This window comes from Macaca mulatta, chromosome 9 (genome assembly GCF_049350105.2).
Source record: "Macaca mulatta isolate MMU2019108-1 chromosome 9, T2T-MMU8v2.0, whole genome shotgun sequence".
NCBI classification, from domain to species: domain Eukaryota; kingdom Metazoa; phylum Chordata; class Mammalia; order Primates; family Cercopithecidae; genus Macaca; species Macaca mulatta.
Window position 1 is genome coordinate 7,483,915 of NC_133414.1, and position 19,493 is coordinate 7,503,407.

The window sequence follows — 19,493 nt, forward strand, 5'->3', positions numbered from 1 at the left end:
ACATGCTGTCGAGGTGCATGCTGTCACCATGGCTCATGACTTGAGGTTGACCTTGACCACCTGGCTGATGTAGTGTTTGTCAGGTTTCTCCACTGTAGAGTTCCTCTTTTTTTTCATCCTTTCCCTACTGGATGCTTTGGAAGGAAGTCTCTATACACTCAAGGAGTAAGTGTCCACGAATCTTCATAAATTATTTGGAATTCTTCTGCAAAGGAGATTTGTTTCTTCTATCCCATCTATTTAAATATTCAATCATTTATCTAAATATGAACTCATGGATATTTATGTTATAATTTCAGTTATGGTTCACTCAGAGTAGTTTTATAGTAACAAAGTAGTGTTTGTTTAAAGTCTAGTTTTCATTTGCTATTCACCAAAGCACCTGAAGTTGTGTGTGCATGAAAACAGGCCATACACACTCTGAGTGTAGGGAAGAATGATATCTTGTCAGCTGGAGGGGTGAAGGAAGCAGGGTCTTGGGCTGAGTTTTGAAGGTTAGGAAGTGACTTTGGTAGATGCAAGTCAGACAGAAAGCAGCGTGGGCTGAGGCAGGGCAGCGTGGGCAATGTGCAGGTGCTAGTGCTTCTGCCATGGCTGGTTGGTGCAGGGCAGTGGTTTTAAAGGTAGTGTGGAGAGGGATCTCAAAGGCAAGGGGAGAAGCCCTCCTTACCCTATCTTAATCTTTTGTATGATTTAGACTTCACTAGATTTGATTTGGAGAAAAGGGTAGATTTGCTTAAAAGAAAACTTTACTATTTGTGTTGAGAATAACGGAAAATAAAGACTGCCGGGTTGTGAAGGGCCTAGAAAGTGAGCCCGTGAAGTTCGCTTTCCGTGCGGGGGGTCAGGAAGAACTTGTCGGGTCTGGCCTGCCTGGGCTGTGGTGGCAGTGATGGAAACGCACGGACACACCGCAGGGCGGGCGTCTGACTCCCTCTGTCTTGCTGTTTTCCAGAGTTTTCGGTTTGGTGTTGAAATAGCTTATGTGGGAGCTACTATCTTGGATGTTTGCAAGAGAGTCAGGAAAAAGACTTTGGTTGGAGGAAACCATCAGAGTAAGGCTTTGAGTTACTTTTCTCTTTTATGTTACAAAAGTTTTCGTCTTTATTTCGATTTGCCATAGAGTTTGCGCTCTCTCCCTAAAGGTGGCATTAGAGGTGACGCAAAGGGGCAAGTGGCCTTGTTGTCCCGGACCAACGCCAACGTGTTTGATGAGGCCGTACGGGTGACGGAAGGGGAAGTCCCTTCAAGGATACATTTGATTGGGGTAAGAGTACATTTCTGTTGACCACTTGATGCACAGAAACGTTGTAGATGAACATACCCAGTGAAAATGTTCGCCCTCATTGGGATTATCATGCAAGAAAGCATTTGGGTTTTTGACTCTTTCCACCGGGCTGCACCATGGCTGGTCTGTATCCCAGGCCATTCCGATTATGACAGTGAAACATTCCTGGAAAGGCAGACACAAGAAGGGCTGGGGACCTTAGTTTCCACTCTTTAAACAATGAATGCCCTTCTTCCCTTGACAATGCCAGTGAGGCCGCGGGTTACTGGAAGCTTTTCTGGTTGTGTGTTGTCGTTAGTGTGAGAACAGCTGAGCTGACAACACGCGGAGTACACACCTAGGCTCTAGTTCTGACTGGTCACTAACCGCGTGTGGCTGGGGGCAAGTCACAGCTTCTGTGTGCCTCATTCTCTCCACTCTGAGGTAAAATAATGCCTTGCCTTACCTGTTTCACAGGGAGTTAGAAGGATTCAGTGGCATGTTTACAGCATTTTTAACCCTGAAGCAAAGTTATTTGACAAAAAGATATTCCCTCATTCATTTATGGAAATGTTTTCAAGAGCCTACTATGTATTAGGCACTCAATGAATATAGCAATGAATCCTAATCAAAAGATGTTTTAAGTTTATTTATAAAGACTATATAACAATGGTATAGAAATTTTGGAACCTAAAAAAGAACACATAATCCCAGTATTTCATATTATAGTTCTCATGTTTGCTATTTTTGTCTTTGTCCTTATAGATGTGTATTTTTGCATAATTGCAAGTATAGGGTACCTAGAAATGGATGCTGTTTTTCACTCAACACATAGGCATATTTTCCTTCATTACTGTTTTAATGACCTTGTAGTATTTGGTGTGGTAAATAATAACATAATTTAGCCATAGTCATTGTTGTAAGAGAGTAGTATTTTTGGAATATCATCCACACTGGCATGATGTAAAGCGAGTGGTTCTCTCTACCTCTCTTAAATCCACTTATCACCTGTACCATGTGTCATTACACGTGACCACACATCTGATTGTGGGTTATAATGTCAACTGTGTTATTCTGCCCGCTGTTTTATGTGAGTGTTTTACGTGTCCCTCCCTAAAAGATGTCAAGCCCTTGGAGTGTGAGGCCCTGGTCGTATCTGTCTTCTGTATGGGGCCTGGTGCTGTGTGAGTGCCAGAGCCCAGCCAGTGCTTAGCGTAGATCTGGGCTAAACAGGGCACAGTCAGGCTGTCTCCTCCAGGAGCTGACCTGTTAAAATGTAGAAGAATCTGGACCTAGAGACATTCTGTAGTTTCTTTTTTTTTGAGACAGAGTCTTGCTCTGTCACCCAGGCTGGAGTGCGATGGCGGGATCTCGGTTCGCTGTAACCTCCACCTCCCAGTTTGAGAGATTCTCGTGCCTTGGCCTCCTGACTAGCTAAGACTATAGGTGTCTGCCACCACACCCGGCTAATTTTTGTATTTTTGGTAGAGGCGGGTTTCACTATGTTGGCCAGGCTGGTCTTGAACTCCTGGCCTCAAGTAATCCACCCACCTCAGCCTCCCAAAATGCGGGGATTACAGGTGTGAGCCACCGTGCCCAGCCTGTAGTTCTTTTCTCACAAGAAACAGTGGTAAATGTGCATGCCAAGCACTTTGTATTCAGGCACCGTTTGCATTCTTTAGAATCGTCTCATGTTCCTGGAAGGTGCTTAACTTGCCTTTTTATTGATGCGAAAGCAGCGTGCAGCTATAGATCTTGCCTTTTTAGAAAGAGTAGGAGGAGTTTGAGGTAGCAGCGGTATCTTAGAATGTGGTCCCTGGGAGTGTTCAGGCCACGTGGCAGCCTCGCGCTTTCTGCTTCATGAAGTTTCCTGCTTGCCGCCTGTGCTTTGGGTGTAACTCAAGATCCATTTCCAAGAAACCATCTCATTTCAAAACCCCATCCCTGTATTTGCTTTATTTTGTTTTGTTAAAGCAACAACAAGCAAAACAAAACACAACAAAAAAACAAAAATCCCACCAAAAAACTTTTTCAGGGGATTAAATCATTTGGATTGGACAGAATCATTGATATTTGGATCCTTCTTCAGCCAGAGGAAGAACGGAGGAAACGTGAGTACCCGCCTGGCCTTGGTGCATTGGAAGGAAGCACCCAAGGGACAGGGACGAGAAAGAAGCAGGCCCGGTCTGAGTCAGGGACTCGTTTCCCTCCAGAGAAGGGAGAGCTAGAGCTCTCTTCCCATGAAGAGGGGGGTGCCTCAGGCCTCCTGTTTTCATAGATACTGACAGACTTTTCCAGATCCTCCCCACAGGAGCCTCAGTCTCTTTCCAACACTGGTCCCATAGGCTGTCTTCCCCTGCATCTTTCTGTCTGCCTGGGCCACTTTATACGTTGTACACTTCCACGTGGGCCCCAAGTGATAGTGTCAGACATTTCTAGAGCGCTTTTCTTTTCCTGTTGACTGCGCTATTTCAAATCCCTGTGAAGTAGGTGAGGATCTTGAGCCTAGGGTTTTGCTCCTCAGTCGGAGACGGAGAGGCCACCGCACTGCACTGACTTGCCCAGGGACACACAGCGAGTTAGTGATGCAGTCAGGCCTGGAACCTGGGTCTCCCCACTTTAAGACCGTCCGCTCTTGTGCGGCTGCTTAGGAACGTGCAGTACCTGCCACCATCTGTGAGTGGAGCTTGTGTCACCTTAACCTGTGCGTGTGTTCTCCTTAGAAAACCTCGTCATTAAAGACAGATTTATCAGAAGATGGGTGCACAAAGAAGGCTTTAGTGGCTTCAAGAGGTATGTGACCGCTGCTGAGGACAAGGAGCTCGAAGCCAAGATTGCAGTTGTTGAAAAGTATAACATCAGGATTCCAGAGCTGGTGCAAAGGATAGAAAAATGCCATATAGAAGATTTGGACTTTGCAGGTAAGGGAAACAGTTGGTTTTTACCTTCCCCCTAAGAGGAGGAGCAGATGGTCTGCTGCTGTTTTTTTTTGTTTTGAGACAGAGTCTTGCTCTGTTGCCCAGGCTGGAGTGCAGTGGCATGATCTTGGCTCACTGCAGTGTCCCCCTCCTGGGTTCAAGCAATTCTTCTGCCTCAGCCTCCTGAGGAGCTGGGACTACAGGCGCCCGCCACCACGCCTGGCTAGTTTTTGTATTTTTAGTAGAGATGGAGTCTCGCCATGTTGGCCAGGCTGGTCTCGAACTCCCAACCTCAGGTAATCCACCCACCTCGACCTCCCAAAGTGCTGGAATTACAGATGTGAGCCACCGCGCCTGGCCTCTTCTGCTGTTTTCTTCCCTGTGTGAAATATCTTTGAGCAAAGATGGCTTTATTGCTTAAGGGAGAGGGGAGCAGGGTTCTGGTTCTTCCTCAGGGGCTCTTTATTTCTGTTCTACTTTCAAGCCCGTAGAATGGGATTTTCTAGTCCCAGGTCTGCCACGTGTAATGTCAGGCAAGCCGTGCAGCCCTTTTCTGGGCTCTGTCCCTTCATGTGTTAGATCCAGAGGGTGGGTAGAGCCACTCTGGCCTCTGGGGTGTGATTCTGAGAGGCACTAACTCCTGCAACTAATTTTCAACTTCTCTCCTCGTCTTTTTCTTTTTTCTGTTCCCAACAGTTGTTTCCTCTTTCCCCCTTTTCCCACAAAACTGCACTTAGGCAAGAACTGTTCGAGTTCAGAGTCAAGTGGGAAGCATGTATGTTTTTGTCATCTCGTTTCTTTGCCTTGGAAGCCCCGTCTAACGTGTGCTGTGTTTTTATCCTAGAGTACATTCTGGGCACTGTGCACAAAGCCAAAGGTCTGGAGTTTGACACTGTGCATGTTTTGGATGATTTTGTGAAAGTGCCTTGTGCCCGGCATAACCTGCCCCAGCTTCCCCACTTCAGAGTTGGTAAGAGGTGGCCGGGTAGTGTCAGGTGCTGTTGTAGTGAGTGGTGACTGAATTGTTCCTTTTCACTGCCTTGTTGTTTGTTGGATGCTGTGGCCTCCTGGTAGGGCACTTCTGGAAAAACAAAACCACAAAACACCTCCTAGTCTTAAACTTTTGATTCTTATACTGTGGTTTTTTAAAAAACAAAACTTCCCCAAGGCGCACCCCTCTGGGGGCTGCGTGGGGGTGATGATGTTTGTGGTGGCCCTGTGAGCCCCGCGCTGCTCTCAGCTCCACCTGTGAGCCCCACGCTGCTCTCAGCTCCAGGTTTTTCACCATCAGGCTTTGAGTCTCCAGCCTCATGAAAGCTTTAACGTATAGTTTACTTGCTTACCAAGTAATTCCTTTAATTAATTCCTCTTCATTTATTAAAGAGATAAGAAAGTCACAAAAGGAGAAGTAGTAAGCATTCTGTATCATTTGTCTGTTTTTTTTTTGTTTTTTGTTTTTTTGGTACAGACGGGGGTCTCACTATGTTGCTCAGGCTGGTCTCAAACTCCTGGGCTCAAGCAATCCTCCCACATCAGCCTCCCAAAGTGTTGGGATTGCAGGCGTGAGCCACCACAGACATTTGTCTGCTTTGTTGTTGTTGTTGCTATTGTTGTTGTTATTATTATTTTGAGATGGAGTCTCACTCTGTCACCCAGGCTGAAGCGCAGTGGTACGATCTCGGCTCACTGCAATGTCCACCTTCCGGGTTCAAGCGATTCTCCTGCCTCAGAGTAGTTGGGACTACAGGCGCGTGCCACCATGCCCGGCTAATTTTTGTTTTTTAGTAGAGACGGGGTTTCGCCACGTTGGCCAGGCTGGTCTCGATCTCCTGACCTCAGGTGATCCACCCGCCTCGGCCTCCCAAAGTGCTGGGATTATAGGTGTGAGCCACCGTGCCTGGCCTTGTCTGCTTTGTAATAAATTTGTACTCAAGGCTGCTTTGTAATAAATTTGTACTCTGAGCATCAGTGCTTTTGCTTTGATTTTAAATCTTAGGATAAAACCGTTTGAAATTTATGTACAAACAAACAAAGCTGTCTGTTAACTGTAGGTTGGAAATTTGGGGCCTAGCACACATTGGCATGCTGAAAATGGAAACCACAGCATTCGTGACTGCTGGCGAATATAGAACATGATTTGGAGTGGAGAGAGGAAGGGAGGCGGCCATGGAGAAGTTTACTATAGTACCACCTTTTTCGCCCTTCTGGTTTACATGTTTACAAATGTAATTTTTTGGGGAACATGTAATTTACATGCCACACAACCCCCCCATCCAAAGTGTACAGTTCCGCAGCTTTTTGCACGCTGTTGGATCTGCTGCTCTTTGTTGAGTTCCTGCCATTGTGTGGTGAATCGAGATGGGAGATGAGATGTGCGGTTGGGCAGCACAGACACACAGCACACAGCACACCTGTGTGTCTTCCTTGTTGTCCCGTGACAGTGTCAGGCATTTCCAAATGGGAGTCTGGTAGTCCAGAGGCAGTGTAAAGAAATGGAAGGAGACAAGCAGACTCGGTCCAGCTCCCAGGCCCTTGATTAGCCAAGGTCTTGTTTGTAGGAGTGACTTAACCTGTCTAAGCCTCGGTTTCCCCAGCTGTCTCATGGGTTTTTTGTGAGAACTGGCATAATGACTGTAAACAGCCATCTGGCACATTGTGGGTGTCGAATAACCAATTAACACATTCCCAGGATTTACGTAGCAGGACTAAATAAAACCCAGTATTTTGTGCCACTAGTCTGCTGGGATTTGGTTTGTTTTTGGAACTGGCATTTGTAGGAAAATTTTGTATTTACAGCCAACAAATGTTGAGTGGTTTTCTGCAGGGAATGGATGGGGGCTAGTAAACATTTAGATGAGACATAAGGTTTTGTAAGCTTTTGTAAGGCTTTTTAGTTGAATTTTTTCCCCTTTACTTTGTTTAGAGTCATTTTCTGAGGATGAATGGAATTTACTGTATGTTGCAGTAACTCGAGCCAAGAAGCGTCTCATCATGACCAAATCATTGGAAAACATTTTGACTTTGGCTGGGGTAAGTGGAACGGGCAGCATGAGCTAACTTGATGCCATTGAATGTTATTTAGTCTGCATGAGGGGCTGACCTGGAGCCTTCAGAGGCCTTCGGATCAGGATCCTGGGTTGGAAGAGAAACGCTGCTTGCATGTGCAAAGGCCGACGACCAGTATAAGAAGTGTTCTAACCAAGGAAACAAAAATGTGGTTCTTTTCTAAGTCATTTCCTAATTCAGTTTAAAAAACTCTGTTTAAGATACCAGCAGTGGGCCAGGCACAGTGGCTCACGCCTGTAATCCCAGCACTTTGAGAGGCTGAGGCGGGCGGATCACTTGAGGTCAGGGGTTTGAGACCAGCCTGGCCAACATGGTGAAACCCCTTCTCTACTAAAAATACAAAAATTAGCCAGGTGTGGTGGTGTGCATTTGTAATTCCAGCTACTCGGGAGGCTGAGGCAGGAGAATCACTTGAACCTGGGAGGCAGAGGTTGCAGGGACCCAAGATGGCGTCACTGCATTCTAACCTGGGCGACAGAGCGAGACTCTGTCTCAAAAAAAAGATACCGGCAGTGGTCATGTATTTCTTAATTTCTCCCTTACTCAATTAGTTCTTTTTTTTTTTTTTTTTTTTGGTCTGAGACAGGATCTCACTGTGTCACCCAGGCTGGAGTGCAGTGGCACAGTCATCACTCACTGTAACCTCGTCAAACTCCTGGGCTTAAGTGATTATCTTACCTCAGCCTCCTGAGTCACTGGGACTACAGGCGCATGCCACCACACCTGACTAGTTTTTAATTTTTTTTCTAGAGATGGGTTCTTGCTATATTGCCCAGGCTGATCTCGAACTCCTGGCTAACGTGATCCTTCTGCCTCAGCCTCCCAAAGTGCTGGAGTTACAGGTGTTAGCCACCTTGCTTGGCCCCTATACTCAATATTCATAGGGAAAAAATGCCAGGAAGGTTTTGTGCACCCAGCCTTCCTCCCTCTCACTCTAGTCCGTTTTGAAATGGCATCTGCTGCTGCTACCAATAGACTTTCCAGAAGAACACATCGTTGCCGGGGAGAGTAAGTGTTCAGGTACCTGGCCTTTGTCACAGACATGTGGAAAAGTGAGCTGGTCAGCACTCACTCTTTACCCTTCCCACACACCACCTTCTCACACTCTACTTATTTTTATCTCTTTTTCTGCCTAAACAGCTGGAGTATAAACCATTTAGTCTTTTCAACCCGTCAGAAACTAGAACAGAAATTTGAGCTAATAGTTACTACTTAGTCCATCTCTCCCTGAACCCAAGATATTTAAGCCTGAAACCTAAAACTTAAGTGTAAAAGTTAATATAAATACTCTTTCTTGCTTAGCTGTCTCCAAAACAAAGATTGTGTGTAGCAGGATGGTTTATTCTCAGTTCCATATTGCCTACTGTCATGGGGTGAGCCATGCCGTACTGCCGTACGTGCTCTGGGGTTGAACCACAGGGTGCAGGCAGGGTGGGCGGTCACCACTTTTGAGTAAATGATATTCAACTCTCAGAGGTATTAAGTGTAGTAGATCCCTGATGCTCATAATGGAATATTTATCGAGGGCCTAACACTTGCCAAGCACCTTTCTGGGTACTGGGGCATAACAGTGGGCAGGGAAATTCCTGCCCTCATAGAGCCCATCCAGGTGGGGAGACGGACAAGAAAGTGAACAAATAGGATTTCTCTTCACATTTTTGAGGAAGATAATATCAAAACTTAAAAGGGAGAAGCTTTGCAAATAAATACTCTACAATGACTCATCAGAGGGCAGAAGCTTCTTGCATAAAACTGATTAGCTTGCATATTTATCACATTTTTTGTGTCTCCTTTGTCATTTTTCCTCCAGGCCTCTGTTAGGTAGACTGACTTGGCCATAGGAATGTTTCCAGAATTTGAAATCTGATGCATTTTTCCCAAAGCAGCTTTTTACCTGGGCTTCACTGAGTGCAACAGCTTAAGTGTCAGAGCTTAGAACTGAAGCCCTTTTTCTTTGGTTGCATCTTTACTGGCACATGGATCGTCTGTAGACTTTTCTGCAAAGGGCCAGGCAGCAAAGATTTCAGGCTGTGTAAGTCACATGATCTCTGTTGCAGCTACCCAGCCCCGCTGCTGTAATGCGAGAGTCCCTGTTGACAGTACATTAGCGAACAAGTGTGGCTGTGTTCCAATAAAATGGATTCACAGAAACGGGCATTGTTTGGATGTGGCCCATGTGTACTTTGCTGACCTCTGGTTTAAAGAAAAGTGTGACCTTAAAAAATCTCTAAACCAGTATCCCCAGGAGTTAAGCATAATAAATCATTATGTACAAATGAACTCTACCTATACAAACATTTTTGCATAAACTTTGATTTATAAGTGCTTTTTTAGACCCTCTAGTATGGTTTTCTCATGGAAGTCGTGTTACAGAAGTGGTCAGGCCTGTAACAAAACCATGTTGTCAATTGGTAGAAGTGTGCAGGGTATTACCGAGCAGTGATACCATCTCACAAACATGGGCTACACGGGACTTTTCATTTTTGCTTATGAAAATTTTAAGACATTAAAAAGTAAAGAAAGCAACACACTGAACACTCATATACAAATACTCATGTACATATACCTATATGTACACATCTCCAAGAAATAGGTACTTTTTTTTTCCATAACTACCGTGCCATTTTCATATTTTATATTACAATATGTGGCCTCTACTACCCAATCCATACTTATGCTTTTATGATTGTCTCAGAAATGCTTTTTTACAGTTGATTTGTTCAAGTCAGAGTCCAAACCAACATTTGATTGCTTGTCTCTTAAGTTACTTAATAGAGAGCTGTGCAGGACTCCCTCCCCACTTCTCCCATGCTCTTGTCTCATTGCAGAAACTGGCTCATTCATCCTATAGAGCGTTCCCATTCTTAGTTTGCTTCCTGGCGTGGTTGTGTAACTTGTTCTGCCATTGCCTGTCCTGGCTTTCCAGTAACTGGAAGTTAGCTGTAGAGGCTTGATTAGATTCAAGCCTGCGTCTCTGGCAGGCTTACCTCCACAGGCCGGAGCGGGCTGTGTGCTTTGCCACATAAGGAGGCTCCCGGGAGCGGGTTGGTTTTTCACTGTTAGTGATGCTGATTGCTCATCTTTTGAAGAGGCACAGCTAGGAAATGTGTCTTTTTGAAAAGAAAGAAAAAAACCAGTGATTCATACTGATAATTCCAATCCCAGTTTTTAAACTTTGTTTGAAAGAGACAGGGCCTCACTCTGTTGCCCAGGCTTTAGTGCAGTGGCACGATCATGGCTCACTACAGCCTCAACCTCCTGGGCTTAGGCTCAGTCCTCCCACCTCAGCCTCCCAAGTAGCTGGGAACACAGACGTGCACCATCACACCTGGCTGGTGTTGGTTTGTTTGTTTGTTCTTTTGTTTTGTAGAGACAGTGTCTCACTATGTTGCCCAGGCTGGTCTTGAACTCCTGGGCTTAAGTGATCCTCCCGCCTCAGCTTCCCAAAGTTCTGGGATTACAGGTGTGACACCAGGCAAATTTCAATATTTTGTTGTTAAATATAACACAAATATAAAAAACAGCATAATGCAGTTTAAAATGATGATGTTGCGAGCATCCACCAGATGAGAAGATGGGATCTGCTAGCCATCACAGAGCTGTCCTGTTGGCCCCTGGCCATCGTAGCACCCCCCCACCGCCCCCGCTTTCTGAGGGTAACTGTCATCTCAACAGATAGGCACTACCTTGCTTTGTTGCACAGCTGCGCCTTTGTTATTTATTTTTTAACCAGGTATGCACTGCCATCAGTAAGTGCTGAAAAATGATACTTTTTACACATGTTCTCTTCATTCTCCTGGGTTTCAAAAACTGCACTGTATCTGCATTATCAGAGGCTTTAGCCCTTCACACGTTCAGCCCTCATGAATTGTGTTCCATAATCTAGTTCACATTTAACACAAAAGGAATTTTACTTTTCTTACACTTGAATCTTTTCTCATACACTGAAATCTTGGTTCATAACACTATTTATTAATTACTTATTGATACTATTCCATGTATTTAAAAATAATCTTCAAAATAATGCTGGTATTAATGGAATACTGACTGGACTTGAAGATTTCCTAACAGCTCCATTTCTCCATTAATGATTTATTTATCATGTTCTGAAGCTACTTAAAGTAAGTCCTTTTTGCTTTTGTGGTTTTATTACCAACTTAATTTGCAGTTAGAAATGTATTTTATTTATAATATCTACAGAGATTGCTTTGCTTCTTTTTGATTTAATGGTCTTTTTTGATGTGTAAGGCCTGTTAATGTTTTCAAAGTCAAAACCTTGTGCCTGAGCATGGTGGCTCACTCCTGTAATCCCAGCACTTTGCAGGGCTGAGGCAGGCAGATCACTTGAAGTCAGGAGTTAGAGATCAGCCTGGCCAACATGGCGAAACCCTGTCTCTACCAAAAAATACAGAAAAATTAGCTAGTCGTGGTGGTGCACACCTGTAGCCCCAGCTACTTGGGAGGCTGAGGTGGGAGAATTGCTTGAACCCAGGAGGCAGAGATTGCAGCGAGCTGAGATTGCGCCACTGCACTCCAGCCTGGGTTACAGAGTGAGACCCTGTATCAAAAAACAAAAACAAAAAACAAAACAAAACAAAGTCAAAACTTTGTGCTGAGAGAAGTCTCATTACCCCCTCTTCACTTCAGACTGTTCTCTGCCTCCACCATTGGTAGTTATTTTCAACAATTAGCGATTAATCCTTCAGTGTTTCTTTATGCAAGTATTAGCAAATTCGTAGGTATTTTCGTATTCTCCTTTTCCACAAAAGGTAGCATTTCAGATACACTGTTGTGTACTTTGCTTTGTCACTTAGAAGCACTCATGGGAATCACTCTTTTATTTATTTTTTACTCTTTTATTTTTTGGCCTTTTATTCTTTTATTTATTGTCCTACCCAAATGAAGAAATCCCTCTTTATCAGCTCGCAGAGCTCTCTCGCCCTTTCATCAGCTGCGTAGTGTTCTGTGTTGATGCACCGTGATTTATGCCATCCTCGCTCATGGACATGGTCACTTCCAGCCTTTTGCTTTCATTAATAATGCCGCATTGCACAATCTTATGCACAGGTCATTTATGTTTTTGCCAGTGCATCTTCAGCATGCATTTCTAGAAGTGGAATTGCTGGATAAAGATAAATGCAAGTGTGACTTTTCAGTTGTTGTTTTGTTTTTGTTTTGTTTTGTTTTTGAGACAAGGTCTGGCTCTGTCACCCAGGCTGGAGAATGGCGGCACAATCTTGGCTCACTGCAACCTCCGCCTCCCAGGCTCAAGCCATCCTCCCACCTCAGCCTCCCGAGCAGCTGGGACTACAGGCATGTGTCACCACACCTGGCTAATTCTGTATTTTTTTGTAGAGACGGGGTTTTGCCTGTTGCCTAGGCTCTTCTTGAACTCATGAGCTCAAGTGATCCGCCCTGCCTCGGCCTCCCAAAGTGCTAGGATTACAGGGATGAGCCACTGCACCTGGCCAAGTGTGACTTTTCTAGATATGACCAATTTCTTCATGGAGATTGTTACCACTTTAGAGTTCCACCAGTTGTATGCATAAGAGTGAAATAGGCCCAGTGCAGTAGCTCACACCTGTAATCCCAGCACTTTGGGATGCTTAGTAGGGCGGATCACTTGATGTCAGGAGTTCAAGACCAGCCTGACCAACATGGTGAAACCCTGTCTCTACTAAAAATACAAAAATTAGCTAGGCGTAGTGGCGTATGCCTGTAATCCCAGCTACTCAGGAGGGTGAGGCGGGAGAATCACTTGAACCGGGAGGCAGAGGTTGCAGTAGGCTGAGATCGTGCCACTGCACTTCAGTCTGGGCAACAAAGCGAGACTCTGTCTCAAAAAACAAAAACAAAAAGCGAAGTAGACTTTTTAAAGCTAATTGGAAGGTTGTCAGTTGGTTGCTGCGTACATTTTGTTTTCCCCAGAGAAGAAAAGAATACAGAATCTAGAGAAATACTTCCGGGTTACTGAGACTGGGCTGGGCTGTCTGGCCTCAGGCGTCCTGCGAGGAAGTCGCAGAAAAACTGTTTATTTATGGGAACAGATTTTTTAAGGCTTTAAGACCTTGTGAGAGGTGGATGCACTCTGCTTTTTAAAAAACAAGCAAACCAACAACAACAAAAAAAACAAGAGTCTCACTGTGTCGCCCAGGCTGGAGGGCAGTGGTATGATCTTGGCTCACTGCAACCTCTGCTTCCTGGGGTTCAAGTGGTTCTCCTGTCTCAGCCTCCCCAGTAACTGGTAGTACAGGTGTGCACCGTGCACCACCATACCTGCCTAATTTTTTTTTTGGTTTTTTTTTTTTTTTTTTTTTTGGTAGAGACGAAGTTTCACCATGTTGGCCAGGCTGGTCTCGAACTCCTGACTTAAAGTGATCCACCTGCCTCAGCCTCCCATGGGATTACTGGCGTAAGCCACCATGTCCGGCCTTTTTTGTTGTTGTTGATCACAGCCTGTGAATAAATTTGGGGATATTCTGTTTTAGAAGTGTTGAATTCAGTCTGTCCAGGAGGGAAGGCCATGGGGATAATGAAGATCCCGAGTTGGGCAGTAGTTCAGGGGCTAGGAAAGCGTGTTGAAAATAGTGAAGCCGTGGGTGGGGGTGTTTTGGAGATAAAAAGCGAGCCATTGCTTCCTGTGCTGCCTAGAATGCTGTCTCTTCATCTCCCAAGAACAGGGCAACCTTCTTTTTCTCTGACCCCTCCCCTTAGAAAATACAGCTAATAGAATCACCAGAAGCCGTTTTGTTCATTTGTTTCTTTAAGTTTTGGGAAAGTGAAGGAAATTATTACATTGTTGAGGTGTTAAGTGACATGAAGTTATGTTTCAAAGACAGCTTTTTTTTTTTCTGTGACGGAGTCTCCCTCTGTAGCCCAGGCTAGAGTGCAATGGTGCCATCTTGCTCGGCTCACCGCCTCCCGGGCTCAAATGATTCTCAGGCCTCAGCCTCAGAGTAGCTGGGATTACAGGCGTGCACTACCATGCCTGGCTAATTTTTGTATTTTTAGTAGAGATGGGGTTTCACCCATATTGACCAGGCTGGTCTCAAACTTCTGACCTCAAGTGATCAGTTCGCCTCGGCCTCCCAAAGTGCTGAGATTACAGGCTTGAGCCACTACATCTGGCCAAAGACAGCTTCTTGGTCTCACAGAATCTTAGATTCTTTTTGTTTGTTTGTTTAGATATAGGGTCTTGCTCTGTTGCCCAGGCTGGAGTGCGGTGGCACAGTCTCAGCTCACTGTAACCTCAGCCTCCCCAGAAGCTGAGACTACAGGTGTGCACCACTATGCCTGGCTAATTTTTGTATTTTTGGTAGAGACAGGGTTTTGCCGTATTGCCCAGGCTGATCTCGAACTCCTGGGCTCAAGCGATCCTCCCACCTCAGTCTCCCAAAGTGCTGGGACTACAGGTGTGACCCCTACCCCTTAAATTTATATAAATAAAAACAGTTAATCTAGTGGGTTATGAGAGGCTTAAAAAGAGTGAAATGGCATAAAATCTAAAGAAATCAGAGAACACTGCATGTTAGGTTAAATCATGTTTTGTGAAACTTTTCTTCCATATGTGTGGAATAGCATTATATGTGTATAGCATTATAATGGTAACTGCATCAAAAACGGTTTGAGAGCCCAGCCCTGGAGAAACTTCTGGAGTGGACAGGGAGTCAGGTACAAGGATGTTCATTGTTGCATTGTTGGAAGTAGTTTGGAAACAACCGAGTAACCACAGCAAGGGAATGGGTAAATAAAATACAAGAGAGTGCTGTGACTGAGTCCCCTACAGCATTTTAGAACAACTAGGTGAGGAGGAAGCCAGAAGTGGAACATTCATGTAAATAGACACCTGTAAAAGGAGACCTGTGTCCTTGGACACATGTGTAAACAAGAAGCTATTTCACAGTGGGTTGGAGGCACCTCGCCAGGTTCATGGTCCTGGCTGTCCCTGGGGAAGGAAATGGAGATGACAGTCGAAGGGACTTCCGCAAAATCTGTGACTTCAGACATGATTTCACTTCGTCAGCTGTTAGTACTTGTTGGCCATAACTTGATTGTTTGCATGGTGGTTTTCGGTTCTTTTTCATACCTAGTAGGCAGGCCCTCTAAGAGTAAAGACCAAAGAAATCAAAATGTAGGACACAGATTGTAGAATAATTAGATCAATAGCCGGTCGTAATCCAGAAAATACGAAACTGTCCTTTGCTGGGCAGCAGGTGTGTGCGGTCCTGCTAGCGGATCAGCCGGTGACGTGGAGCCCCACGGGGCAGCAGCGAAGCTGACAGTGCCCTGTCCTTGTGGTGTTTCCAGCCCGGGAGGTCACTAGCGCTTCCTCTGGGTGCTCCTTTCCTGCCAGGCATGAGTGCCTTGCATGAATTGAGGGGTGTCTTCTCCTTAGCAGCCACCTTTAGCTGGCACCGTGCCATCTGCATTTATGGATAAAGACAGGCTTAGCGAGGGTATCATTTGCTCACTAGCACAGCCAGTACACGGGACGGTGGAAATGTACAGGGATGTTTGGGGCAAGTTTTCTTCAGGTCCTCTGTGTTGCCTACCTGGGTTGTAATGTGAATATACAAATAATTTTCTAAAGATTGAGCTGGGGATGCCTTAGCATAAAATAAAATCCAGAAATATTCTGGAAATGTCATTAGAGGCAATAGTTTTGCATGTTTATCCGTTAAATATATATATATATTTAAAAAGCAATCAGACTGTCAGTTGGACTGTCGGTAGCTTTGGAGGCAGGGAAAAGTTAGAGAAACTAAGGGAGAACAGGGCAGTCGGCGTTTTTCTCTTTATGGGACTTAGAGCGCATCTAAAGGGTTCTCACTGTGTTCCCAGCAGACCCTAGCGGAGGTATCGCCGTGATTCTCTTTCTCACTCTTTCCTTCTCAGGAGTACTTCTTGCAAGCAGAGCTGACAAGCAGCGTCTTAAAAACAGGCGTGGTGCGCTGCTGCGTGGGACAGTGCAGCAATGCCATCCCTGTCGACACCGTCCTCACCATGAAGAAGCTGCCCATCACCTATGTATGTCTGCTGTCTGTGGGACTTAATTCAGCCATTTGCGTGTTTTGCTAGTGAGCTTTATGCTTCTCTGGGTTGTAGGTGGGGAGATAAGAGAGAGCTGTGTGATCCTTTATTAGGGGCTTTTCATACGAGAGGCACGAGAAGTGTGCGGTCGGCCCCGGGGTCAGAGGTCAGGGCACGTGATGCTGCCTGGCCGTGCTGAAGCCATAGGTCTGGGAGGCTGGGTTGTGACACACGCTTAGAGGGAGAGCTGTTCCCTGGGGTCCCAACACAGCTTTTCTTGGTTGTTTATCTCAACTGGATAAATGGCTGTTTCTGCACTCAGGGAATTTGGGGGTGTTGAGGCCACCTAGATGGTGGTGCTGTGGGAGGTGTTATTCTGAGGGTGTGCACCCCTTTGAAAACATCAGAATTCAAATGCGTTGTCCCTGGGCAGCTGTGATGGGCAGATGTAACTGTAATTCAAATGCGTTGTCCCTGGGCAGATGTAACTCCATGCTTTTTGCTGGAAAATCCATGTTCTTTGGTGGTTCTCCTTAGCTCTCTTTCTTGTCCATCACCACAGAGCAACAGGAAGGAAAACAAGGGGGGCTACCTCTGCCACTCCTGCGCGGAGCAGCGCATCGGGCCCCTGGCGTTCCTGACGGCCTCCCCGGAGCAGGTGCGCGCCATGGAGCGCACCGTGGAGAACATCGTGCTGCCCCGGCACGAGGCTCTGCTCTTCCTCGTCTTCTGAGGCCAAGGCGCACGTTCTCCGCAGTGCAGAGCAGCTTGCCGAGGACCCCGCGTGAAGAAAGCCAGCGAGGGGGCTCCCGCTCCCTGAGACTCTGGGTTCACCCACAGCACTTTCTGAGGAAGAGGACACCAGCCCAAGCTGGACCTGCCATTTCTCCACTCCCTACAGACAGCCAGTCTCCACTTGCCTCCGCCCCAGACATATCTGGTCGGGGAAGTGGGGGATGTTCTTTTGATAAAAAAAAAAAAAAACATTTTATGTATTTAAACTTTTATTACAAGGTTTCAATTAAACAGGCATCATAGCACTGGCACACCGCTGTGTGATGACTGCGTCAGCACTGTTGTTCTGAGCCTGCCCTTTTTCCCGTTTACTGTTTCCTACAGCACTGTCACCGTTCACATGACACAGGAAGCAGAGCATGAGACGTGACGTCTTGGGTGGGAATTGGGGCATCAAAATTGAGACTTTGGCCGGGAGCAGTGGCTCACGCCTGTAGCCCCAGCCCTGAATCCAGCCAAGGCAGGAGGACTGCTGGAGCTCAAAGTTGAGGCTGCGAGCCGTGGTCACCTTACAGTTCACTGTACTCCAGCCTGGGTGACAGAGCGAGACCCTGTCTCAAAATAATATAATAATAATAATAATTAATAATAATGTTTTAAGGAGGTCAGATAAATTACAAGGCTAACAGGATCATAATCTCAGCAAGAAATGACTCCAGATGGGCTGGACCACAGCACCTGTGGGGCCTGGTGAGGAGGGAACGGATGTGAGGATTGGTGGTTCTCAAAGTGTGGTTCCAGTAAGCAGTGGCAATATCGCCTGGGAACTTGTTAGAAATAAAAATGTCCAGTCCCCACATCAGGCCTGCAGGATCAGAAACTTCAGGGTTGAGGCCCAGCTGTTGGTACCTAACAAGCCTGACAAGTGGTGCTCATGCATGCTAAGTTTGGAAACTTCTGCTCTCGATGTTTAGAAGGTAGAATCGGTCGGATTTCTGGAGTACTGGGATCATGACAGGGACACTCTGTGGTAGAGGTCGTCTTCATTGAGACAGGGAAAATGGAAACTAAAGCAGGTTTGTGTAAACGCAGTGATGAGTTTGTTTTTCAGCATGTTGAGTGGAACCATCCACGAGGCTGTTGGGTGAACACATCTGTCCTGCAGCAAAGGGCCTGGCTGGACCTGGGGACTTCAGAGTTGTCGGTGTGTGGGTGGTGGTGCAGTTTGAAGGGTTTCGCCGAGTTAATCCGGGAGAGGATAGAGAATGAGAAGAGCAGAGGTCTGAGAAGCAAAGCCGGCACACACGAGGCTTGGGGTGAAGAGAGGAAGAGGGTTTAAGAAGAGCGACAGCTGATCCAGAGGAGCCTCATGGTGAGCACCACTGAGCTCTAGAGAGGGGGAGTCCAGGAAAAGGGGATCTTCAGCATCCAGTGCAGTAGAGACCAAATAAACAAGGGTGGGCAGGTGTTTAACCGGCACTGTCAAGGTCAGTTGACATTAGCTGATCAGTTTCAGTGAGGGGAGAAGCCGACCACTGTGGCCTAAAATGTGAGTGAAAAATTTGAGGGCTAAGATGTGTGTGTTCATTTATGGTTTCTTTCTGAAACCATACTATAAGGGCAGTAAAAGGTTTGTGTGTGTGTGTTTTAACCCTTAAGGGCAAAGACAACAAGAAGGAGGTAGCAGCCATCCTGGAGAGCATCAAACATCTGAAGAGGACCTGGCCCCTAAGATGAAGGCTAGAGGTCAAAACCGAAGAATCAACTTGGAGCAAACTGTCTATACAGGGAGAAGAAAACATCTAAATATCTTTAACACATTCTGAGAATGAGAGGAGGTAGTGCATTCCATGGAGTAGGAGGATAGATACGTATAAAAGAATATTTGGGGCCGGGCGCAGTGGCTCGCGCCTGAAATCCCAGCACTTTGGGAGGCCGAGGTGGGTGGATCGTCTGAGATCAGGATTTCGAGACCAGCCTGGGCCAACGTGGTGAAACCCTGTCTCTACTAAAAATACACAAATTAGCCGGGTGTGGTGGTGGGCGCCTGTAATCCCAGCTACTCAGGAGGCTGAGGCAGGAGAATCGCTTGAACCAGGGACGCACAGTAAGACTTCATCTCAAAAAAAAAAAAAAAAATTTGGAGAAAAAAATATGAAAGAAAGCCAGTAGAACTGTTACAAGAATAAGCTGAGAATCTAGAAAGTAGAACAAAAACAAAGATTGAGAAGTAGTTAGAGGCTGGACGTGGTGGCTCACGCCTGTCATCCCAGCACTTTGGAAGGCTGAGGTAGGTGAATCGCTTTGAACTTGGGAGTTCAAGACCAGCCTGGCCAACATGGCAAAACCCATCTACAAAAAATGAGCTGGGTGTAGTGGCGCGCGACTGTGATCCCAGCTGCTCGGGAGGCGGAGGCTGGAGAATGGCTTGAGCCCGGGAGGTGGAGGTTGCAGTGAGCTGAGATTGTGCCACCGCA

The 19,493-nt window shown here is 46.0% G+C and overlaps 1 protein-coding gene across 13 annotated transcripts in view; it reads left to right on the top strand.

Moving 5' to 3' along the window:
* The window catches only part of FBH1 (F-box DNA helicase 1), a 48,647-nt gene extending 31,320 nt beyond the window's left edge, over positions 1–17,327 (top strand). For all 13 annotated transcript variants that reach the window (XM_077945682.1, XM_077945681.1, XM_077945692.1 and 10 more), the window contains 8 exons: positions 956–1,055; positions 1,146–1,267; positions 3,303–3,378; positions 3,991–4,188; positions 5,030–5,155; positions 7,109–7,215; positions 16,147–16,278; positions 16,844–17,327. In XM_077945682.1, the coding sequence (XP_077801808.1) occupies positions 956–1,055; positions 1,146–1,267; positions 3,303–3,378; positions 3,991–4,188; positions 5,030–5,155; positions 7,109–7,215; positions 16,147–16,278; positions 16,844–17,014 (1,032 nt within the window). In that variant the 3' untranslated portion in view covers positions 17,015–17,327. The remainder of the gene's footprint in view (positions 1–955; positions 1,056–1,145; positions 1,268–3,302; positions 3,379–3,990; positions 4,189–5,029; positions 5,156–7,108; positions 7,216–16,146; positions 16,279–16,843) is intronic.
* The last annotated feature ends 2,166 nt before the right edge of the window (positions 17,328–19,493 follow it).